This window comes from Diplodia seriata (assembly GCF_021436955.1).
Source record: "Diplodia seriata strain FDS-637 chromosome Unknown scaffold_3, whole genome shotgun sequence".
Taxonomy (NCBI): Eukaryota; Fungi; Ascomycota; class Dothideomycetes; order Botryosphaeriales; family Botryosphaeriaceae; genus Diplodia; species Diplodia seriata.
Window position 1 is genome coordinate 207,341 of NW_027117310.1, and position 23,954 is coordinate 231,294.

General features: G+C 57.4%; 8 protein-coding genes across 8 annotated transcripts; 2 read left to right on the top strand and 6 right to left on the bottom strand.

Annotated features, from left to right (window-relative positions):
• Positions 1–1,242: 1,242 nt before the first annotated feature.
• SLS55_002810 (uncharacterized protein) lies at positions 1,243–2,659 on the top strand (the record flags this gene model as incomplete). Its single annotated transcript, XM_066774290.1, has 4 exons — positions 1,243–1,485; positions 2,081–2,267; positions 2,320–2,400; positions 2,454–2,659. 4 exons carry the CDS (start codon positions 1,243–1,245, stop codon positions 2,657–2,659), a joined length of 717 nt encoding a protein of 238 aa, XP_066634409.1.
• A 388-nt stretch (positions 2,660–3,047) lies between these two features.
• SLS55_002811 (uncharacterized protein) lies at positions 3,048–3,885 on the bottom strand (the record flags this gene model as incomplete). The annotated part of the gene is made up of 2 exons (XM_066774291.1): positions 3,048–3,245; positions 3,295–3,885. The coding sequence occupies 2 exons, from the start codon at positions 3,883–3,885 to the stop codon at positions 3,048–3,050; spliced, it is 789 nt and encodes a 262-aa protein (XP_066634410.1).
• A 412-nt stretch (positions 3,886–4,297) lies between these two features.
• Positions 4,298–7,682, top strand: SLS55_002812 (uncharacterized protein; the record flags this gene model as incomplete). Its single annotated transcript, XM_066774292.1, has 4 exons — positions 4,298–4,735; positions 5,007–5,052; positions 5,109–5,163; positions 5,216–7,682. 4 exons carry the CDS (start codon positions 4,298–4,300, stop codon positions 7,680–7,682), a joined length of 3,006 nt encoding a protein of 1,001 aa, XP_066634411.1.
• Positions 7,683–7,869: 187 nt separating this feature from the next.
• Positions 7,870–8,974, bottom strand: SLS55_002813 (uncharacterized protein; the record flags this gene model as incomplete). The annotated part of the gene is made up of 3 exons (XM_066774293.1): positions 7,870–8,640; positions 8,713–8,843; positions 8,941–8,974. The coding sequence occupies 3 exons, from the start codon at positions 8,972–8,974 to the stop codon at positions 7,870–7,872; spliced, it is 936 nt and encodes a 311-aa protein (XP_066634412.1).
• Positions 8,975–10,841: 1,867 nt separating this feature from the next.
• Positions 10,842–14,063, bottom strand: MET10 (sulfite reductase [NADPH] flavoprotein component; the record flags this gene model as incomplete). The annotated part of the gene is made up of 1 exon (XM_066774294.1): positions 10,842–14,063. The coding sequence occupies one exon, from the start codon at positions 14,061–14,063 to the stop codon at positions 10,842–10,844; it is 3,222 nt and encodes a 1,073-aa protein (XP_066634413.1).
• A 2,819-nt stretch (positions 14,064–16,882) lies between these two features.
• On the bottom strand, positions 16,883–17,626 carry SLS55_002815 (uncharacterized protein; the record flags this gene model as incomplete). Its single annotated transcript, XM_066774295.1, has 2 exons — positions 16,883–17,434; positions 17,567–17,626. The coding sequence occupies 2 exons, from the start codon at positions 17,624–17,626 to the stop codon at positions 16,883–16,885; spliced, it is 612 nt and encodes a 203-aa protein (XP_066634414.1).
• Positions 17,627–19,541: 1,915 nt separating this feature from the next.
• Positions 19,542–20,405, bottom strand: SLS55_002816 (uncharacterized protein; the record flags this gene model as incomplete). The annotated part of the gene is made up of 2 exons (XM_066774296.1): positions 19,542–19,808; positions 20,139–20,405. The coding sequence occupies 2 exons, from the start codon at positions 20,403–20,405 to the stop codon at positions 19,542–19,544; spliced, it is 534 nt and encodes a 177-aa protein (XP_066634415.1).
• Positions 20,406–21,771: 1,366 nt separating this feature from the next.
• SLS55_002817 (uncharacterized protein) lies at positions 21,772–23,038 on the bottom strand (the record flags this gene model as incomplete). Its single annotated transcript, XM_066774297.1, has 3 exons — positions 21,772–22,196; positions 22,250–22,749; positions 22,797–23,038. The coding sequence occupies 3 exons, from the start codon at positions 23,036–23,038 to the stop codon at positions 21,772–21,774; spliced, it is 1,167 nt and encodes a 388-aa protein (XP_066634416.1).
• Between the last annotated feature and the right edge of the window lie 916 nt (positions 23,039–23,954).

Sequence of the window (23,954 nt, forward strand, 5' to 3'; positions counted from 1 at the left end):
CGGTGGCCGCTACACACTAAATCGGGAAAAGTGATTGGAAAAACATGACAAAACTGCTCTTGCAAGCAAACTCATGATGCCCGAAGCAAATAGAGATCTGGGTCAAATTTCCAGCAACATCCAAGTGCCAACTCCCAAAGGCATGCCAATCACCAGCCTTCCACCTCCGCCTTTCCGGTACTCTTCCACGAGGTCATTCAACAGCGACAAAGGAAGCGTCGCCTCCACATGATGCTTTGCTGCAAAAGCCAGCATCTCCCCCAGAGTCTTGCTACTCCCCACCAAGCTCCCCACGACAGAAATGTCCCCAAAGACAAGATTCCTGGCCGACACGTGAGACCCCGCCTCCTCCGGAAACGACACAACCACGCACTTCCCGTGGTCCCTCAATAGGGCGAGCACGGGGCATGGGAGACGACGACGGTGCCCAGCAAATTCGTGGCATGCAGCCGGTGTGTGTGCGGGAAGGCGGGCGCGCCCCGGGGGGGGGGGGGGGGGGGGGGGGGGGGGGGGGGGCAGAAATCAGGGCAGCCGGCCCGCGCGGCGAGGACGGCGTGGTGTGGCGGTATGTAGGAGGCGGCGGCGGCGGCGACGCGCGGGAGGAGGAGGTCGTTGGGGACGGTGGTGAGGGTGTAGGGGGTGGGCGTTGTGGGCGTGGAGGAGGCGTTGGGCACGCGTTGTTTGGGGGAGGGGTGGTTGTGAGGACGGAGCCGTTGTGGATGAATTGAGGTTTATGTTTCTTTTTTTCTTTGGTGTTTGGGAAAGAGAAGATGGTTGTGGAAGAGGCAGGTCGAGGGCGGGCGAGTTGTGCTGAGAGAGGATTGTGGGGAGTATGGTGTGGAAGTGCTCAAGACGGGATTCGAGACTGGACGATATCGGGTCTACACTCCGCATTCACTTGCCGTATAACGAACGTCATCATTGCCCTTCGGCGGACATCAAGGGACTTAGTCAAGTGGGAGGTGCTTCGATGTTGAACCAAGAGGTTTAGACAAGCGGGGGTGCATGATTGGCGCTCTTCCCCGCATTCTGGGGTCTCACAACGTTCGGGAGTCGATAAGTCTTACCTACCGTTACCCTCGAGAACCCGGATGGCCACCTTTTCCCCGCGGTTTGCACACTCGACCTGGGTCAAGGGAAACGAATAAGCCTTGCACGATCGGAGCAAGAGCCGTACGGTTTCCCATGATTTGAGATTTTGGAGCTCTATCCCATAAAACCCATGCACAATATCTTACGACCATGCCCTCCTCCGTCGACGACGAGAAACTTGGCGCCGAGTTCCGGGAATACGCCAACGATAACTCTACGCAAGTAACTGTGCAGAACAGAACAGAGGCCGCTCTAGTTCGAAAGCTGGATTGCTTCATCGCGCCTGTGATGATGCTCCTGATGCTGATCAGTTACCTTGACCGAGGCAACATTGGATTCGCGGCCACTCAAGGAATGGCCGAAGACATTGGACTCAAAGGATCCGAGTTAAATGTATGCGAGTTCCTCGGCATGTCTTCTTGATGACCTCGCTGACTTGGCAGTAGACCGCTGTGTCTGTCTTCTACATATTCTACATCCTCGCCGAGTTCCCGACTTCCCTACTCGTCAAACGGCTCCAATTCAATCGTGTCATACCGACAATTACATTTTGCTGGGGGGTAGTCTGTCTCTGCACGGGATTTGTCCATAGTTTCGCTTCTCTTGTCGTCACACGCATACTACTGGGGTTTTTCGAAGGCTGCCTCTTCCCATCCATGACTCTGTTTCTCTGCAATTGGTATAAACGAGAAGAGCTGGCCGTACGAGTATCGTATCTCTTCAGTAAGTGAAACTGGTTAAACCTTCCAACCCTCACTGTTACTAATGACTCCGTAGTCGCATCGGCTCTCTCCGGCGCTTTCGGCGGCCTCTTGGCTTGGGCAATACTATACATGGATGGCGTGTCCGGGTACCCAGGGTGGCGGTGGTAGGTTTCCCCAGCCACTCAGTCCACCGAAGAAAGTCATTGACGACCGGCAGGCTCTATATCATTGAGGGTATAATCACAGTCGTGTGGGCTGGAGTATGCATCTTCGTGGTACCCAAGAACTACGAGACAGCATACTTCCTCAACGACGGAGACAAAGCTGTCATGAAGCAACGGGCAGAGCTCATGGAGGCATACAGCGGCGGCTCCGGACACTACGGGAAGAAGGACATCAAAGAAGCGGCAAGCGATATCAAGAGCTGGGCCCACGGTCTGATACAGATAGCCGTGGTCACCATTCTATACGGTTTGTGCGCGAAGGCGATGACTGACTTGCTTGGATGCTGAATCTTTTGTAGGCTTTGGTACCTTCCTTCCCATAATCATCAAGAACGGGTTCCACTATTCCACCGTTCAGGCACAGTACCTGGTGATTCCCGGTAAGATCTTTCACTAGCGGAACAGCTGTCAGCATCATCTGAGTATTTCACAGTCAACCTCTGGGGCGCCATCGTCTACGCAGTCGGAGCATTCCTCAGCGACAGATACCAAACACGCTTCTGGCCTCTGATTGTTTGCGCGCCGTTCGGCATCGCCGGATACGCCATTTGCCTTGCCCCTGTCTCAGCCGGCGTACAATACTTCGCCACGTACCTGATCGCTACAGCGTGCTTCCTGTGTACCGGTGGAAATATGTAAGTGTCCGACGCGTTCTCTCCCCAAGACCTACATACTAAATTGAAGGAGCGCGTGGCTATCTGGAAACTGTGCGCCTGATGGAAAGCGAGCAGCGAGTCTCGGGATCCTGCTCACACTCACCAATATCGGCGGTGTCGTCGCGGGACAAATCTACCAGACCAACGCCGCGCCGCGCTTCTTCCTCGGTCACGGCTGGTCGCTTGGCTGCTTGGCTTTCGCCTGGTGCATGTGGTGGGTAGTGCGACTTATCTACAAACGGAGAGAAGCTTGGAAGGACAAGGCGTTGGCAGAGGGGCCGGCTGTTCCGCCGGAACACTACACCGACCGGGCGCCGGATTTCAGGTATATCATTTGACAGAAGATCAATTGGGAATCAACGCATCGAAAGCTATTGGATGTTTTGGGCAAGAATTGGTACAGCGACGTGGGCTGTGTGCAGGCTCAACAGTGTCGCGATCTCGAGTACCTCGATGATCTCTTCTGGCGTTGCACCGTATCCAATCGCGTTCTTCATGTGGAGCTTCAGCCCTGGCTGGTATAGATGCGTTGCCGCTGCATCGAAGGCGCAGTAGATCAGCTCTTTGATCTAGGAAGGCGTGAGCAACAGATACGAGGCGAAGGATAGCCGGACTCACCTTTGGCTCTAGTGCTCCCTTCTCGGACCCATCGACATTTTTCGTCCACGAGACGGTAGAGAAGTCCACGTAGGCCTCGAAGAATTCCGGGTCGAGTTTCAAAAAGTCTTCCCAGAACTGATGCCAGTATCCTCGCTTCTGTGTGAAGTCTGCCTTCAGCTTCTCGCGGCGTTCGTCAAAGGGTGCTCCTGCTGTAGGGTGTGTTTCGTAGATTCCCTCTTCCTTCATCACCTCGACAAGCAGCGGCACGCCAATGTTGCAAGCATGGATACCGAGCGTACTCGTCAACTCGATCACTTCCATGATCTCGGCTGCTGTCGCCCCCTCCTTCAAGGCTTGTTTGACATGTGTTTGGATCCCCGGGACGTACAGGTGGGTTGACGCGCTGTCGACTGCTATCGATATAAGATGCTGCACCTTGAGCGGCAGATGTCTCTTCTTCCTTGGCACAGATCGGAGGTTGAGACTGGCATCGAAGAGCTCTGGATTCAAGCGTAAGACAGTCTGCCAGCCCTCATCCAGTGCATCTTCACCCACTTCGTCCACAAATTGGTCTTTCAACGTCGCTTTGTCGGAGAAGGTCAACGCCATTGTAAATATACAAACAATGTGTAGCTTTTTGGTTGATACTCTGCTGAAGAACAATCTTGTCGAAGCCCCGCTCTCAGAATACCCCGCAGATGGCTACGATATCGGATATTCCATATCAGGCTTCGCCGTCACATGCTTCTAAGTAGCGGAGGCACGAAGATGAGTAAGATAAATGGAGTGTGTGTCGTCATGGCCGAAAGTGGGGGTTGGGGTAACCCCGCAGAGCTCCCAGAGACCCCGCGCCATCGGTGGGATTCCCCAAGGCCCAATCAATATCAAGGCAAATTTTGATGAAGTACGATTGTCTAAGCATTCTTGACATTCACAGCAGTTCACATTCTTGAATCAAAGCACATCTACTTCAACCCGTACCCACTGACAAAGCCCTTCCACAACCAAACACCACGCGACCATGAGCACCGACCCAAAGCTCGACGCCCTGCACAAGCAACTCTTCGAAGAGGGCCTCAAGATGCGGCGCAGCGTCGTCGGCGACACGTACGTCGACCGGGCGCTCGCCAACGGGTCGACGGAATTCTCCAAGCCCGGGCAGGAGCTCACGACCGAGTGGTGCTGGGGCTACGCGTGGACGCGGCCGGGGCTGGAGAAGAAGCAGCGCAGCCTGCTCAACATCGGCATGCTCATGGCCCTCAACCGCGCGCCCGAGCTGGCTGTGCACATCCGCGGCGCCCGCAACAACGGCCTCTCCGAGCTGGAGATCCGCGAGGCCATCCTGCACTGCACCACCTATTGCGGCGTGCCCGCCGGCGTCGACGCCATGAAGACGGCCGAAAGGGTGCTGGATGAGATGGCCGAGAAGGGCGAGATGGCGCGCGAGCTGGGGAGCAAGGTGTGATCGCGTCTGCTTCCGGCAACTCGGCGAGATGCCGAGGACTTGCTTTTCCATAGAAATGACAAGTTAAAGTGTCTCGATAAGGCGGGCGCCGAGGCGGGGAAGCAGCTACTTATGTTTCCCCGCATCTCCGCATTCCTCTCCAACGACACAACCCGTGTGACCCCTCAGCCGAAGCCTCGATATGCCCCCATCCGATGTGCCTGGGCATGACGAGGCTCGGCCGACGCCGAAGAAGCCGAAGCGGTTCCAGTGTGGTCGGTGCCAGAGGCTCTTTGCCCGCCTGGAGCACTTGCAGCGCCACGAGAGAACCCGTACGCATAGCGCCGTCTGAAGAGCCGTTGACCCATCTCTGACCAGCCCCCCGCAGATACACAGGAGAAGCCCTTTACCTGTGACAAATGTGCTTCCAGATTCACGAGGAGGTAGGCCGCCAATCAGACAACTGATCCGCCCCTGCTGACTGGCATCCTACAGTGACCTGCTCATTCGCCACGAGCGGCTCTCACACAACAGCAATGCCCCCAAGCGGAAGTATGCCAAAGACAAGGTTGATTCGTCGGACGATGCCAATCAGGCTCAGAAGCATGAGAAACGGGTGAGGATTGCCTCAATCAGAGACGGCGATAGCAAAGAACCAACATCAAATTCGCCAAATGGAGCTCTGGCCAACTCTCCGTTCTCCGTGGGCATGCCTCCAATGCCAATGGACACAAGCTTCCACTCTCCGTTGGCAGCATTGTCATTTGCTGCAGAGCAAAGCGCCTTCCAGGATGCCCTGGCTGCGTCGTCGCCCCAAACGTTCGGAGTTACGCCTGGCATGAACTCGGAACAATTGGCGCATGCGGATACGCTTCCAACGCCTTCAAACGGTGCTACAGATGCAGACTTCTCCGAGACTCTGGATAGTTTGACCGCTTTTCTGGAGAACGAGCCATTATCATCATACCGTTTCTCGTCCACCATTACCGCCGAACAGCCAGTGCCGTTCTTCTCTCCCGAGTCCATTTTGAATTCAACCGAGCATGAAGCTCAGAGCGGGCCACATGCACATCCCATGTTCAACCAAAGCCACAGTCTCGAAGATTCAACCTCCTTCTCGCGATTCGGCTCTCGTTTGCCGTCGCTTCAGCCGGAGGAGCAGCCGTCGGAACAGCGTCACCGCCCTGCGAACTCGAGACCAGTCTCAAACATCTCGAACCTGGACAGGCAAGACATACTGAGCAGGATGGCCGAGTTCTCTTCAGTGATTCCTTCGGATTTTCGACTACCTTCACGACTCGCACTGTCTCGCTACATCGGCGCTTACATCAACGGTTTCCACGAGCACCTGCCCTTTCTCCACATACCAACAATGACTGTCGAGAATACTTGCGTGGAGCTGCTCTTGGCACTTGCGGCTGTTGGGGCCCAATATTGCTTCGAAGGAGAGAAAGGGGTTGAACTGTTTCACACGGCTCGAGCGATTGCATCCCAGCGCATTCGAAGGAAAGATGCCGGCCTCTCCTATCCCGACAAAGACTCGAACTCGGATGCTTCACTCTGGGCGTTTTCGACATCGACTTTACACGGCCCGTCGAACCTCCGCTATGATTCAAGCCGAGGCAGTCCGACAGCAGCCAGTGAGACGGACCTCATGCAAACCGCCCAGGCGCTTCTGATGCTAATGGCAATGGCAACGTGGGCCAAACACAAGGAAATCCTCCGCGAAGCCTTCGCCATCCAAAGCATCCTGGCAACGCTCGTCCGGGACGACGGCCTGCACAGCTCGCCGTACCCGGCCGACATCAGCTGGGAGGCGTGGACGCAGCAGGAATCGCGCACGCGGACAAAGTTCATCGTCTTCTGCTTCTTCAACCTGCACTGCATCGTGTACAACATCCCGCCGCTGATCCTCAACTCGGAGCTCAAGATGCGCCTCCCGTCCAGCGCCGCCGAGTTCAAAGCCTCGTCCGCCGCCGAATGGCACGACGCCCGCAAGCGCACCTCCTCCTCATCGTCATTCTCACCGTCCCCAACAACCACCCCAGACTTCCAAGCCGCGCTCCGCCGCCTCTTCTCCCGCGGCGGCGGAGACGGCCGCGCCATCACCGAATGCAACTCGTCGCTCGGCAACTACATTCTCATCCACGCGCTGATCCAACACATCTTCTTCGCGCGGCAAACCGCACGCTGCCACTTCCCCACCACCACCAGTACCACCACCACCCCCACAGGCGACCTCTCCCCCGACGACATCAGCTCCCTCGAGCACGCCCTCCGCGCCTGGCAACACAGCTGGCGCCTCGCCCCCGAATCCTCGCTCGACCCTCTATCCCCCACCGGCCCCGTCGCCTTCAACAGCACCGCGCTGCTGCGCCTCGCCTACATCCGGCTCAACATCGACACCGGGCCCGGGCGGGCCCTCGACACGCGCGACCCGCACGCCGTGGCGCGGGCATTGCGCGACTGGTCGCCGCCCGCGTTAATCGCGCGCAACAACAACAGCGACTCGCCGAAACGTCTGGTGCGCGCGGTGCTGCACGCGGCGCACGCCCTCAGCATCCCCGTCAAGATCGGCGTGCGGCTCGTCGCGCGCACGCAGTCGTTTGTGTGGAGCATCCAGCATAGCTTGTGCTCGCTCGAGTGCGCGTTTCTGCTGAGCAAGTGGCTGGACGCCGTGGGCGGCCGGCGCGAGGGGAGTGGGCAGCCAGCGGCGTTGAGCGAGGACGAGAGGAGGATTGTGGGGTTGGTGAAGAGCTTGTTGGATGAGACGGAGTTTGCGGTTGGGGGGGAAGAGGATGAAGACTTGGGGAGTCGCCGGATGACGAGGAGGTTGAATGCGGGGGTGTTGAGGGTGTGGGCGACGGTGTTTAGGGGCGCGCAGACGTGGGCGTTGGTGGATGTTATTGGTAGCTCGTTGAATATCTATGCGGATATGCTGGAGGAGGAGGAGCCGGGGTAGGGTGGGTGGGGGTGCGGGCGGGGCAAGGCGGAGAAGAAGAGGAGAGGAAGGAACCGTTGCGATTATACCAGCCACCTACTAATTAACCCACCATTAAGCGCGTACGTAAACGCACGTACGTACGTCGTTGCAAAAAAGAACCGGAAATCGCACATCCCAGAACCGCCTCCCCCTCCCTCCCTCCCACCTACTCCCTCCTCTCACTCTCGCTCAACCACTTATACACCACCCTCGCATCCCTCCCCGCATACCTCGCATCCCCCGCCGCCTCCTCAAACGCCCGCAACGTCGGCCCATCCAACACCGTCCGCGCCCCCACGCTCTCCGCCAACCTCGCCCCCATCCCCAACACCTTCTTGCACAGCTCGAGCCGGAACCCGCCCTCGTACCCCCTCGCGCTCGGCACGCCCTCCTGCACGCCAGGGACGGGGTTCGCGCAGCTGGTGACCCAGCACTGCCCGCCGCCCGCGTTGATCGCCTGCGTCAAGAGTTTCGGATCCAGACCCGCTTTGACGCCGATGTTGAGCGCCTCGCTCGCCGCGAGCGACGTGATGGCCGAGAGGTAGTTGTTGATCAGCTTGAACGCCGTGCCCGACCCGACGGCGCCGCAGTGGAAGATGCTGGCGGCGGTGCCCATGTGCGTGAGGTAGGTGTGGAGGGCGTAAGTGAAGGAGGCGCTGCTCGGGGCGCCGACCATGAAGGCGAGGGTGCCGCCGGCGGCGCCCATGGGCCCGCCTGAGACGGGGGCGTCGAGGAAGGTGGTGGACGGGGAGGTGGTGGTGAAGGCGGTGGAGATGGCGGCGATGGTGGCGGTTTCGATGGTGCCGCATTCCATGACGAATTTGTTTGTGGTGGTGGTGGTGGTGGTGGAGGAGATGCCGGCGAGGATGCCGGTTGTTGGGTCGAGGTAGACGGATTCGACGGCTGCGGCGTCGGGGAGCATGGTTATGACGGCGTTCTGCGGGGGTGGGAGTGAGCTTTGTCTCGGTGGTGGTGGGTGGGCTGGGGTTGGAGAGGTGTGGGCACGCACCGCTGCTTTGGCGGCTTCGAAGCCGTTGGACACGACTCCCACCGGTCCGTCGTCTTTGGCCTCGTCTTGGAAGCGGGCGATGGTGTCCTTGTCGATGTCGCAGATGAGGAGGGTTTGGTCTGAACCAAGGCCTTTTCTCAAGTTTCTGGCCATTGGGTAGCCCATCACTCCGAGGCCTGTCTCTGATGTTATTGTCTGGAGGATCAATGGGTTTGACCGTGTGCTTACCAATGAATGCTACAGTGTTCTCGGGGGAAGTCATTTTGGGCAGTTAACATAACCTCTTACAGTGAAATGGGGGACAAAGTCTTCGTTATATACCACCCAAGCCCCCATGGCTAGGCAAGAAATGTATATCCAGGGTGGCTATCATGGCCATTTATTGGTGCTGTGTTTGTAAGAACAGCTCACTTGCATGTGGCGAATGCATACCCCGCATCTGCCAAGGTGGAGATGACGGCGAGCTCACTTCCAAGTCAACCTTACTGTCTGGACTTAGAAGCAAGGATAATTTCTATCGATTCCTTTGAGGGTGGTGTCTGCGAGCGAGTGGGTTTGGACATTGTTGGTTCTTTGTTTGATGCCGATAGGGTCCCCCCGCATTAGTGTTGGAGAGAGTCCGGGGTTACATGGGTGGGAGAGATCGGCGGTGGGGTTCGTGTCTGCCCCCTCATGCTCGCCGCGGGGAAGAAGCTCTTCAGACAATGTTGCTGGGAATAGCCGCGTATCCAACCGTGCGCTTTCTATGTTTACGCCAGAAGAAAGTTGTTGATACTTAAAAGGAGCGGCCATGCATCGCGAGATTAGTGCTCTTAATTTCTTCCACACGTGTCCACGATATTACTGTTATTCTATAAAACCATCATGCGGCTATTCTTACATGCCCAATATGCCCAACTTCTCCGTTGTGACTTCCACATCTTTTTTCATGACGTTCACAGGAGTAAAATAAAAGCAACCACATATCTGGAAAAAGCCAACAGAACGCTTCGCAAAACATGTCCACCCGCAAAGCCTCTATAAGCTTTCCGCCGCTGACTTGAAGCGTTCATGCCGCCACCACGAACGACCGCATCACCACGCAACGACACGTGCAGAACAAGCACTTCTAGTTGCAAACACACAACCTTTCCAAACCCGCACGCCCGGCTCCTCTGCAGATCCAGCCACCACGCCCCATCCCTCGAAAGCCAACGAGGTATAAATACCCCCAGCCCATCCGCATACACAACCCCCAAACCAAAACCCCCAACAACAACAACCCCAGCAACAACAACCCCAACAACAACCCCAACCATGCCCCCAGCCAAAAAGAAGGCGGCCGACAGCCCCCTCCCCCCCGGCCCCCCTCCCTGGGTAATGTACCCACCCTACAACTACAACGGCTATCCCCCACCGACACCGCCTCCGTCACCGCCGCCTCTTGGTCCTATTGTTGGACCTATGAGTGCGCCTTACGCTTTCGGTTTCCCGCCGGTGAATTACGGCTGGCGATGGGACGGGGACGGTGTTCATGTGCAGCACGGATTTCAGTATCATGGTCCCCCTGTTGGAGGCGGATACGGTGGTGGATACGGTGGAGGCGGATACGGTGGAGGCGGACATGGTAGTGGAGGCGGACACGGTGGTGGTGGTGGTGGAGGTGGCGGGCCAAGGAATAATATCCTGCCGGATCGTGAAGAAGGTCGCTTCCCCACTGCTGCGTATGGCGGGAACAGGGGACAACAACAGGGTCGGAATAACTAGAGTCGGGTGTCTGAAGGCAAGGCCATCCCGTTGTAAATTGAAGACCGTGAATACCAATATCCAATACTGTCAGTATGTCACCCCTATCAGCAAAGATGATGGCGTGTCCGTCCTTTTCTCCAGTTTGAAAAGCAGAGAAATACACTTGAATCACATCATACCATATCTCAAAACATGAACAATAAGATCGTATCGAATTCTATAAACGTAAAGAAACATTTTTAACACCTCGAACTCTAGTACGCGCGTCGCGTCGCATCACATCGTGCCCCACACACACATATACATATCGAACAACAACAACAACAAAAACCACCACTTTCACAGGGGAATATCTCTCTCTCTCTCTCCCTCTCCAAAAAACGACCCCCCGCCTAACCCGCCTAATAAACCTCCAAAACATACCTCCCCTCCTCCTTAAACTCCTCAATCACCCTCCTGCTATCAACCTTCTTCGTCGCACCGCTCGCCTTCGCCTCCTCCTCAATCGCCTCCTGCAAGACAGCCGTAACATCCGGGACGGGCCACGTGGGGCCGCAGAGGTAAAAGGCTCCCTCCTCTTCCAGGTACGCCTTGCGAATGTCCTTAATCGTCTGCCTCATTCTGTCCTGGATGTAAATCTTCTCCGGCTGGTCGCGCGAGAAGGCGCGGCCGAGGAGGGTGATGACGCCCGCGTCCTGGTACGCCTCCCACTCCTCACCATATAAATATTCCTCGCGCTGGTGGCGGGCGCCCATATACAGCATGACGGCGCCGATGGGCTCGCCGGCCAGCTTCTGGCGCGCGCGCTCCTGGACGAACGCGCGGAAAGGCGCGAGACCCGTTCCGAGTCCCGCCATGATGATGGGGGCCGTCGACTTCGTCGGGAGCTTCATCACCGACGGCTTGACCGACACCGTGACGGGCGCGCCGACGGCGAGCGAGTTGAGGTAGCGGGTCGCCTGCCCGAAGCGGTCGCGGCCGCGCGCGTCCACCCAGCCGACGGTGACGATGAGCAGCGACACGGCCGTGGGCGTCACCTTTTGCGACGACGCGATCGAGTACTCGCGCCGCTTCATCGGGCTGACGATGCGCACGATGTCATTGAACGACGGGTGCGCCGACGGGAACTCGAGCAGGACGTCGGCGAAGGTGACCGTGTCGACCTCGGCCCGCCGCTTGAACTCGGTCGCGCCGTCGGGCGTCACCAGCGCGAGCAGCTGCGTCCTCTCCTTCTCGTCGTCGGCGAACTCGGCGAGCGCCTCGTAGAAGCGCTTCGGCGGCCGGCCGAAGATGTCGACGTTTTGCACCAACGCCTGGTAGACGGTGCGGTTCTCGAGCACGTTGGGGTCCTCGCGCGTCGGCACCTCGACAATCTCGTCCGGGTTGAGGCCGTACCACCGGATGAACTCCTCGACCATCTTGGGGTCGTTCTCGGCGTGGATGCCGAGAGCCTCGCCAATGTCGTACTTGACGCCCGAGTCGCCGAGGTCGAACTCGATGTGGAAGATGTTACGGTCGTAGTTCTCGGGAGTGAGCCGGCGGCGCTCCTTGATGTGGACAACGGCGGTCTTGACGCCGAGGTCGGGACGAAGGGCAGACTTGGTGCCGTACGCCTCCTTGAACGCAAGACCCTTGGCAGCCTCGACCCAGTTCTTGAGGAGAGTCGGGGGCTCGGGGTCAATCTTCTGGAAGGAGGAGAAGCTGTTGACCTTGATGTCGGTGGGCAGGGAGATGCTCTCAACCTCGGGCTCAATGGTAGCCCAGGACTCGGGCACCTGGACCTGGCGAAGCGCCTTCTCTACATCCTTGACGACGCTGTCGAGGGAGCCGCCGCTCAGAGAAGCCAGCTTCTGAGACAGAGTGTCGAATCTGCCAGCCTCGGCAACCTTCAGGAAAGCGAGCTGAACCAGGTAAGACTCGAGAGTGGCATCCTCGGTGACATTCTCAGAAGCGGTAGGGTCAAGGACATAGAGGTTGACCTTCTTGCCGACGATGCCCTTGCGGGCGCCAACCGGGAAGTGCTTCTCGAGCTCCTCGTCCTTGGCACCAGGGAGCTTAGCAATGAGAGTGCCGCCGGACTTCAGGCTGTTCAGAATATCAAACTCATTGAGAAGCTTCTCGTCGCCGACGAAAGCAACGTCGGCAGCATCAACCGAGTAGGCGGCCTCAAGAGACTTGCTGGACTTGCGGATGTCGGTGCGAACAACACCACCCTGGACAAGGTTGTCGTGACCAGTGCGAATGGTCACGTTGGACGCGGAATCTTTGGAGTACAGCTGGCCGAGCACAATGGGGGCACCGATGGCGATGGACTCGTCAATGTTCCAGAAAGTGTACTGCTGGGCAGAAGCATCCGAGATGGAGAGCTGGGCCTGAGCAGCCTCGGGGCTGAACTTGGCAAACAGATTGCCGACCTTGGCCGGAGTCCACACCTCCTCGCGAGCGTACTTGACATCGACGACCGAGGCAGCGCTGGAAGAAGAGAAGCTGACGGCGGCAAGAACGTCGCTGTACAGCGCAGAGTGGACGCTCTCGTCGGAGACGGCAGCACTGTCGTGGACCTGGCCGAGAACGGCAATGTTCTGAACAGACTTGGGCAGGGTCTCGAGGAAGACCTCCTCGACGAAGGGACGGTAGACACGGACGTTGATCAAGCCAACCTTGACGCCGTTGGCCGCAAGCGACTGGGCGACCTGGGCACCCAGAGAAGCCTCAACGGTGCCGAAAGCAACGATGACGGTCTCGGGCGCCTCGTGGCCGTGGTACTCGAACAGCTTGTAGTCGAAACCAAACTCGTCGTTGAAAGCCTTGAGGAGACGGACGGTCCTGCCCTCGTTGTCCGAGTGCTTGCCCTCAACGCTGGAGGTGGCCTTCAGAATGGCGTTGTAGTTGTTGATCAGGCCAGACTTGTCCATGACATCCACGACGCGGGTGGTCTCACGGCCAACGGTGATTCCGTCATAGGTGTGAATGGTAGGCACGACACTGGCGAGAAGGGTGGCGAACAGCGCCATGTGCTGGATCTCGTAGGCAGAGGCGCTCGACACAAGACCAAGGCCAAGCTCCTCGGCCAGAGTGAAGCTGGTCGAGTAGTCGGTGACCAGGCCGGACGAGGAGCCGGCAGCGTAGTCGACGGCAGCGACATGAGCAACCAGGGGGTTGGCGACAGAGTAGAGCAGCGAGAGCTGGTCCAGGGCAGGCCTCAGCTGCTGCAGGGTGGAGGACGAGGCAACGATTGCCTGAGGAATGTGCCTCTTGGACAGGTCAAAGTCCTTGGAGAAGATGTAGCCCAGGGCAACGTTGCCGGCGCCAGTCCTGGTCTCGAGAGCGGAGACGCCCGTCTTGTAGCCGAAGGCATTGTGCTCGCCCTTGTCGTGCCATTCCTTCAGGGCGACGTCCAGGTCATAGGTCTCGGGCGAGTAGGCGAAGATCTTGTCGGAGAGGGCGTAGGCGACCTGCTGGACGAGGGTCTGGGCGGTCAGGTAGGTCGGGCCGGAGATGGAGGCCAGCGGGACGTGCTGGCCAAAGGGCAGGTTCGAGGACTTCTGGGCGAACTGCCTGAGGGCGGTTTGCTGCTGCTGCTCGGCCTGGGGACCGGCAGACTCGGGCAGCTGGAGACGCATGATTCGGCGGCGGCGCGGCGGAAACAGAAACTTTTAGGAGGTATCTCAAAGGACAAAGAAAGCGCACCGAAGAGAAGCGACGCGCCCTGCTGCTGGAGTGGTGAGTCTGGGTGCGCGTCAAGAAAGAAGGAATGCCGGCGTGGTGGGTGGAGACGGGCGTGGCGGGGAGAAAAAGTAGACGCCAGGCCCGGTATCGCTGAGCAATCAATGGGCCGAGAAGGGCTCACGGACCCGGTCAGCAGCTGATGGCGCGCCATGGCTGGTGGAAAAGCCTTAGGGTTGTGGTGAGAATACCAGAAACGGAACAGTGTCGATGGCGTGCTCGACAAAGCCCGAAAGCGTTGCCGCATTCTCGGGGCGACTCGGTCCGGCGCTGCTTATTCAGCCTCGAATGCCGACAATGCCGCTACCTGCGCCGTCGCGCAAGCGCCAATGGTGCGATGGCCGTGTGCAATCAAGAGCGCGCTGCTCCCGCTGACGCTGTTCCTCGCTCTCAAGTGCTGGCGGCAGGTGCTCGTTACTGCCGAGTCCAGGCAGGTGCGCGCCGCAGCGGCAGTCGCGTCCCGGAGTGCAAGAAGCTCGCCATCACCGAGCAATATTATTGCGACATGGGACTCCTGCACTCGCAATCGATTCAACAGACCAAGGAAGAGCCTCAGGAACAGCATGGGCGCCACAAGCGGTAGCATGACGAAAGTCTTTCACCATCCGATGGCCACTCGCTCTCGGCTGACTCGCCACCTCAGCCTTATGGCTCCCCACTTACTCGCGTGCTGGACCCTGAAAGGCAATCCGATACCGGCTCCCCTGTTCTGGCCTAGCGTATTTCACGCATCTGTTCACCTCTCACTTCGCACTTCGCACTTCAATCTTTATTATCATTTAATGGTTTTTCCCATTTCTTCCTATGCGCTTGAATGCTAACTCTGGGCAGAGTTCCCTGGAGAACTCGCACGCAACTACAGATGAACTTTGACGCATCCAGCGGGGGGATGGCGACCCAAGCCTTGTCTGGCGCGCGGCAAAAGAATCATGATATGCTTCTTTTGCGCACCAGCCTTTTTGTACCGGCATTGTAAGGTTCGAACAAACCTTATCGAGATTTGCGGCATGCTAAGCCAGAAACTGCAACGCTCTGTGTCAAGGCGTCCATAGGTGTTGCAGCATTGCCATATAGGGTTAGGTTTTGGAGCACACTTGGCCCTTGTGAGATTGCGCTTCCTGAATGCGGCCAGAGTTTTCCTGATGCAGAAGTCGTAGGGATCCGCTGCTGCAGCGATACGATCCGACGTTCTAGTTTGCGGGTTTAGTGGTAGATGAAACTGGGCTATTGTACGCAAACGGAGCCAAGAGAGAGGACAATAGGCCCATTGGCGATATGCCGGCCAGAAGGAAGAACGGCGTTGCTGCACGTTGATGACACGAGGTCTGTCGGGGATAACCAGCTATGGCTCATCCTGATGCCATCTTGACGCTAACCTTGAACAGGCAGGTACTTCTCACCTCGCCGACGTCCTACAGCCAAACTACAGATATAGTGGACAAAACGACCATCTTCCACGTTACTGCGTGTCGCTTATAAGAAGGCGTGTGCATGTGGTACCAATGCCTCATCTCCAGTGCCACTCACTTCCCCTCCTCCTCACCCCGCACACAAAACCAGCCATACCAAACGCCGGCCAGACCACAACCGCAACACCACCCCCCACCACCAAAAAGAAAAAGGGAGAGAAAAAAAAAAAACCAAAAAATGTCCTCCGACCCCCGCGTCGCCGCCCTCGACACCTTCACTTCCACAACCCACTCGCGCCCCAGCCCCACCCTCCTCTCCGCCGTCCACGCCGACAACGCCGCCTCCCTCTCCACCATCCTCATCCTCGGCGCCTCCCGCGGCATCGGCGCCGCCACCGCGCACACCTTCGCGCTTGCCGGCGCGCGCCACCTCATCCTCGCCTCCACCGCTTCCAGTGCTTCAGCCCTAGCCGCCGTCGCAGCCGCGATCCGCCGCACGAACGCCGCGTGCCGGGTGGACGTGCGGGAGTGCGACGTCGCGGAGGCGGGGAGCGTGGAGGCGATGGCGGGGTATGTCGAGACCGTTATCGCGACGGGGGAACGATTGGACGCGGTGGTGCTGAATGCGGGGTACTCGGGGGATGTGGAGCTGCGGGTGACGGGTGGCGGGAGCGCGGACGTGGGGCAGTGGGCGAGGGCGTTTGCGGTGAATGCGGTGGGGACGTATCTTGTGGCGCGGTTCTTTGTGCCGTTGCTGCTGCGGGGGGGAAGGGGGCGGAAGGCGTTTTTGGTGGTGGGCAGCATCGCGGCGGGGATACGGCGCGGGATCATTGCGAACAGCAAGTATTGTGTCAGTAAGATGGCGCAGGTGCGCGTCGTCGAGCATGTCGCGGAGCAGTTTGGCGCGCAGGGGTTGTTGGCCGTGGCGGTGCATCCGGGGGCGGTGGAGACGGCCATGGCGGTCGAGACGGCGCCGGAGGCGTTTATGAAGTGTAGGTTTTTCTTTTTCTTCTCCCTCTTTGGCGTGGAGTGGTGGTTGCTGAGTTGAATGGTTGATTGGCTGACTGTTTGGCAGATCTTGTGGATGACCCCGAGCTGTGCGGGCATTTTCTCGTCTGGCTGACGCGCGTGCCTGGGCGGTTTCAGTGGTTGAACGGCAGGCTGGTTAGCGCGAATTGGGATCCGGATGAGCTGCTTGCGAAGAAGGATGAGATCGTTACAAAGGATCTGCTGAAGTTTGAAGTGAGGACCGAGTAAGCGAGGGGATGTTGTAAGCAATATGTTGGCGTTATTGGAAGCCATTGTACTCAAAGATTATACGTTTGCGCAAGGAAGAGCAGGTTTTCCAAGGAGCTGACATTTTCGAAGTTACCGCGAGGCGACAGCATGTCGTTGGATGTGCGACTCCTCGGACCTTCACGATTTTCGGCTTCTCTCAAAAGCCGGTGCGTGTAGGACTCGTCGACATCTGAAGGCTTCTCGGCTGGTAGGGAATCATTCCATTGGTCTGGACTTTGTGGAGCAGTCACTGCACTTGCAGCCGGAGATGAAGGGGTCGACTCCTGGCTATCCTCGTAGAACGCTCTGACGAACGCGTCCATATCGAAGCGCCGTAGCCTTTTGACACTGCCAATGGAGTCCGGATCAGATGCTTTGCGTTTGTTTGTGTTTTCGGTACCACTCGAGGAAGGCTTTTGCACTTTTGCAAGAAGCAACGATACGAGACGGGCTCCTCGTTGGGCTATCATGCTGTCTTCGGCATTTTGAAGCGACTCTAAGGCTTCTTCCACGATGTGACGACTCTCAGTACACTCGAAATCGTTTGGGTCTCTGTAGAAAAGATCTAGGCAAAGGGTTATCTAGAATGTGTCAGCAACCCCCATCTCGTTCGGTTCTTACATGGATGCCAGTAACAACCAAATCCTGAAGCTACTCCAGGATAACAGAAAGACATGGAGTATGTCTGAGTGGATCGAGAGATGTGTACTTACGCACGCCGTGACACTGAAGGCGTCATGAATCCACAAGTGTGCTGCACCCGGATCGGTCATTTGCTTTTGCTCCTCGAGGACTGTCTTCGCTGCCGCGATACACGTCTGTCGTGTGAACTTGAAGGAAGAGCTCGTTAAACTGGGCCCAAGAAACTGTCTGTGGATCATAATGATGTTGTGAGCGGTGCTGATAGTCAAACTTCGCCTTGCCCAAGGTATCCAACGAGGCCATGTCGGGTCGATCGGGGCATCTGAGAGGAAGCTTGGCCGATGTGTAGTGGTCAGTGTCCTCATCTGTTTGTCGTACTTGAGAACTTGCTGGTATTTGGTGAACATGGTATTGGATGATGCGACGTCATCCTGCAGCTGCGGTATGAGGCGAGCAATGCCAAGTAAGAACCGTGGGTATCCAATAGTTGTGGGCACACAGTCCGCAAGGGGGGTCGTTGTTGCATCGTGGCAATTCGTTGGCTTGCGGGCTTCGCAGTGAAGAGGGTTGATGCTGTAAGACTCGGAAAAAGGTGTCTCCAACCAGTCTTGGGTACAAAGTTGACACCAGACCCGCCGTCCGCGCTCAGCTGCAGGATCTGCAGCACTCCCTTTCAGCCGATGTAGGCCAAGCGACTGCGCTATTCGCACCGCTGCCGCTAGAAGAATAGATTGAGTGACGGATTCCCCGAGAAGGTGGGAGGAAACGGCCAGCGTGGCAATTGCTTCACAGCTGTACAGTTGGTGATGGGACATGTAGTCGCCCGCGTTAAGGCAAGCGACTACTGCCCTGTGCCATTGTCGGGAAAGAGTGAGTTTTTCGTCCTCTCGGAATCCCCAAAGTCTGAGCTGATGGCGTGGAGCGCAGCACATACTGCCGGCAAGAATGGAGAACATCAAGGCCAGCCACTGTAAATTGACCCCTCGGATGTCAATGCTGCCACGATGAGTACTAAAGAAATGATCGAGCTGCTTCCCGAACTCTGGAGGAAAGAAAGAACCGTGACACCAGAGGATGGACTCTTCGTGATATCTCACAAGCTCCTCGATCTGCTGACGGTTGGGAAGAAGTAGTTGAACAGCAGCAATCTGGTGGCCTTGTGCGAATGTGCCATGTCCAAGATCTTGGTCTTGCTCGGTATCATCAATCCCATTCGTCGTCAACTGAATCACCGGTGCTAGGGTGTCTGGTTTCCCCCGGCCCCATGCCAGAGACTCCAGAATAGAGGGGATCTCGGAATCTGTGTTTATTGGATCGGCGTCATGGATTGTTCTTGGTACGAGAGAGTCAACGTTATACAGTGTGGATGTAGACGGCGATTGAGAAGCCGGAGAAGCATTCGGAAGCTGGATTGGGTCTGAAGTGTGCTGAACGTGGCTGGATGTATCTCTGATCTCCTTCACGGCCTTCTCCAGCTCGGCCAGTCGTGCTGATAAGGATGCGATCAGCGTTGCTTGATGGCTTATCGTGGATGACTGCGAGCTCCCACGGACGGATATGGCTGTATCCGAGGGCTGGCGATGAGCATCCGTCGCTCCGTTGCGCGAGCACACATGTTGGAGTCCTCTTGGTTTCTGTCAGTTCAATCCACAGCGCAGCGGGGTGAAATGCCACCTTTTTGTGCAGTTGGTGCAGGGGACGATTTTATCGCACTTGATCTTTTTCCTTGTGCATTCGTCGCACGCAAGTCGCTGGCGGGCGGCCACACTCATTGGGAGCATGTCTCGAGTTGTCGGCGGAATCCCAAACTCGAACCTTTGCCAATACGATGAAAGCGGCTCAGTATATCACAGGCAAGAGAAGATAGAAACGAACTGGAAGATAGAGGGCGACTTCGGGTTTCCCGGCCGAAGCCCCCCGCGTTTCGGGCGGTCCCGCGGCTTCACTTACCCGGCGTTCGGTTGGACAGACTCTCTTCACCATGTTCGCGGGAAAAATAGAAGATACAACTTCGCCTACGCTTAGCTACTAACGATCTTTTCTTTCCTACTCATCTGCACTGCACGAGTGCCCGGCTCTCGAACAAGCCGGCGGACACGGGGATTCCGGATCGTACTGCCACCAAAAATACGGATCCGTCTCGTTCGTCAGGACGCCCCCGATCAACCTCGTCTGAGACGGCAGGTCGAACGACTGCCGGAACACGTCGAGCGAGGCGATGCGGATCTGGCCCCAGCCCCGCTGCACCAACGTGTCGATGCTGGTGCCGTAGATGTACTCCTTGAAGCCCGCCCACCGGATCGCCGACGCACACTGGATTCTGGTCAGATTGAGACGGGGGAAGAAAAAGACGTCGACATACCATCGGGCAGCTCTCGGCATTCGTGTACAGACTCAGCCGGGAAAACGCGTCCAGCGCCTCACTCGCATTCAGCCGGTACCGGCCCTCGGGATCGGTCAGGACGGCCGTGCAATTCGCAATCGCCGCCATCTCTCTGCGAAGAAATGGTCATCATCAGCCTCCAACCCAACCCAACCCAACCCTCACGCCAAAGCCACTGAGCTGTATGAAGTATCAGGAGATCCATACCCGTGAAGCGTCGGATTCCCCGTCCTGCCATTCGCATTCGCGCCGATGCACACCAGCTCGCCCAGCCCGCCGTCCGCGGTGTCCGTGTGGTTCACGACGGCGGAGCCGAAGGCGGCGAACGGGCACGGCGAGCCGCCCAGGTCCGCGAGCGCGGCGTTGGCCCGGCGCATCCAGTGCGCGCGCGTGCTGTGCGGAATGCCGTTGATGGAGAGATGCGGCGCCGCCATGACGTCTTGTTGCGTCGAGACGCCGCCGACCGCGTACCCGGCGGATGCGATGCTGGCGCCGAGGAGCAGGCGTATTATTGTCTGGCGGAGCATGGTTGCGAGGCGGGTCGGGGAGGAGGAATGGAGGGGGAGAGCGAGCCGAGGGCGATTTGAACAAGGGGTTGATGCGTGGTGGGGGAGGGGGATATGTAGGGTGGAATGGTGGTGCTACATCAATCATGTCCTGCCTTCGATGTACGTTGATAGCGATCGGCATCGTGTCCGGGGGTCCCGATCAGACACCGGATACAAGCTTTTCGACTCCTAAGGCCTCACACAGCAAACTGCCTTGTAGGTGTATATGCTTGCCTGCATATTGAGTTTTTCATGCTCAATGAATGATGCGACAACTCGGTCCGCGCAAGGTACAGCGCGTCAACCTCACCCCTATCAGGGTAAGCGAGCGGACGGTGGTATACAGCATGCAGAAAGATGCTCTAAATCACCGAACCCTATAACCTTCTCCTCATTGAGCTCGCTGGCCCTAAACCGCGGCCGATCGTGGGACCAGAATGCCCTCCGTGCCACGCACCGAGATCGTACCCGACGGAGACCCCTCCTTGGCACGCGCTACCCGGCCATCAATTTGCTGCGAAATGACCTCCTCCTTCTAGGAAAGGGTTGTGTGTTGATATGCGGAGATTCAAGAAGTCATATTGTTAGTCTGGAGAGATTATGCTGAGATCCGCCGTTGTAGGCTAAAACAAAACCACCACAGCTCAGTGGAGAACTTATTCGTGTCGATTGGCTCGCGGACAGAGATCAGTACAGCTCCTCGCATCCACCCTCTCAGCCACGCCACGCAAATGTTAAAGATTGAGGGCGATGCGTTGACAGACCATATTCTCCGTGCACCCCCCTCCAAAACCCCCACCACCCATCAAGCCCCCTTCCCCACAAAGTCCCGGCCACCCACCCTCTCCCTCCCCGTCGCAATATCCCACCCCCCGACCGCCCTTCTAAACAGCTCCAACACCGCCTCCGGCCGATCCCTCGTCACCAAATGCCCCGCCCCATCCACCTTCACAAAGCTCAACCCCCCGCTCTCCCTCACCTCGCCGCGCTCGACGCCATCAACAACAAACGGCGCGTAGCTGGCGGCGGCGAAGCGGTGGTCGAGGGCGAGCGCGACCGCCTCGCCGCCAAGCCAGTTGGCGACGTAGTCGGCGTCGCCGTGCGCAAGCACCACGCGCACGCCGGCGCGCAGGAGCGTTTCGAGGTCCGCTTTGAAGTACGGGTAGGCGGCGTCGCCGGTGCGGGTGAAGGCGAGGGTGATGTTGGGGTTGGTGGCGGTGTAGTTGATGCGGACGCCGAGGGCGTCTTGGGTGCTGGGGAGGGCGAGGAAGTCGAGGTAGTAGGCTGGGCGGGCTGGGTTAGCGGGAAGGGAGGGGGTTTCTTTGGGGGAGGGGCGGTTGGGGGCTCACGTACTGGGCAGTTTGAAGTCGGCGGCCAGCTGGCGGATGTCCTGCGGTGCGCGCCCGCTGTAGTCGTAGTAGGGCTCCTCGACGAAGTTGTAGCAGGAGGTGGCGGCGGTGGAGCAGAAGCGGTAGGTGTCCCGGTCGGTCGGGTCGGCGGCCAGGCCGGCGGCGCACTCGTCGAGCTGGGCGCGGCAGCCGCCCGGCTTCGAGTATGCTTGCTTCATGAATTTGTAGATGGTGTCGTTGACCGCTTTGATTCCGTACGTGTTGTTCGTGGCGAACTCGGGGTAGTATGGCGTTTGCACCCGCTCGTCGATGAGGCCGCTGATGATTCCGAGCGTTTCCATGGTCATCGGGTAGCCGGACGTGGAGCCGTTCCAGATGGCGTTGTTTTGGTCGTTGAAGTATCTGTAGAATGTCGGGCCATCTGCAGGAGGTGTCTGTTAGTAGGGGGTTTTGTTTTGGCAAGAGCTTACAGACAGTGACCGCCGTATTGCTGGGTCCATAGGTTGAATGTCCTGTTCGAGAGCCTTGTGTCTCCCGAGTCTTCAGCCACCCCCAGGAGAGCTTGGATGATGTGCCAGGCGCCTTCCGCTGCTATCTCGGTGGTGTTTGTACGGTCGGGATCGACTTGTGCCCAGCGTCCTTCTGGATCGTCGTTGGAGGCCGAGCTCACACCACCTGTAGAGTTGTCGTAGCTGCCATCCGCCGTGCTTTCGTAGGAAAAGCCGACCCCAACAGGCTGAGAGAGGTAAAGTACGTTGGAGACCTCGTTCCATGAGTAAGGGTTCCATTGGGTCTTGAGGTCCTCAGTGACATTGCATGGTCCATTTTCGAGGAACAGACCAATAAGCGAATCGCTTCCAGGGCCTCCGTTGAGCCAGCTTACATCGACATTAGCAGCAAACAGATGCTTGGAAGTTGAAGGTACACACAGTGTCATCGGCTTGTTCTTCGGATCATCGCGAGCGGCAAAGTACCTGAGCAAATATCAGACCGAACTCCATGGAGAATGTTCGATGCGCACCAGAAGAACATGTTTGTTTTGTTGTCCAAGCTGACATAGCCGGCGTAATCTTCCACGTTGGGTTGTGTCTCACAAATGCCATGCTTGCCGGGCTGCTTGTACGTGACCTTTGCACCTTGTGGCGAAGTCAGTTCTGTTACTCCGGAGGGGTTTTTAGGAAGCTGGCGTTTTTCGGTGTGCCAAGAATGAACGGTACGGCAGTTGAGAGCCAAGGCCACGGCAACGATATTGAAGACGTGCATTGTAAGCTATCAAACTGTGCTGACGTGTTGCTTGGAAGCGGATAAGGTACGAGGATGTCTCAGCTTCTTGAAGCATTCGTGGCATTCTGCGATGGTAGCACAAAGGGCAGCGTTCCTGTTCACGGTTGTGCATTCCTACTGTCTCCTTGTTTGTACAACGGTGAAGTAAGCCTCACTTTTGTAAGCCGCGTGTTTAAAGTGCAAAAGGAATCCATCATGACGTTTGTCGTTCGAGCTTTTGGCAGGGAGAATAGCGATGGGGTGTTAAGTTTCTTCATGTTACATTGGAAGAGTGACATTGCACGGGAACGAACTCTAAAATGGTCATCCCTTGATCGGATCCCGTATTCGTCACCAAGATTCCTGGTCACATATGATGGCTGGCGGGATTTTCTCTCGCAAGAAGGATTCCTATCATGTGCTCCTCTATCACCTTCACGCTTGATCGTCTTGTCAGTCCACAGATCACCTTGTTGCTTCCGATCATCCGTCCATGGTCTGCTGTCAGACATCTCTGCTACATGGAACCTTGGTAACTTTCGTTCACATGCTACATACCCGAAGCGATGATCCAACACCCTTTTCCCGGATATCCATCCAGAAACCAGGTCCATGTCGGACCGGTGAACTCTGAAGTGAGGGGGCGGGGGACAGATTTCGTGGAACGTCGGCTGGCCGAGCGACGAAAGTGGCATTTCCTCGCGGTTTCGTATCGATCGAAGGTGCACCCCACCCGATAGCCAGGTTCGCAGACTGCGGAGTATGACGAACTTTTATTTTCACTCCAGCCGCTAGACACATGAAAACCTTAGTCAACTTTTAAATCGGCTCGTGGAGCCTTGACGCCTCTGTAGACTTTAATACTAAGTCCGAGGTCAGTGATGGAAAGAAAACATCCCATGTTTGAAAGAAAAAG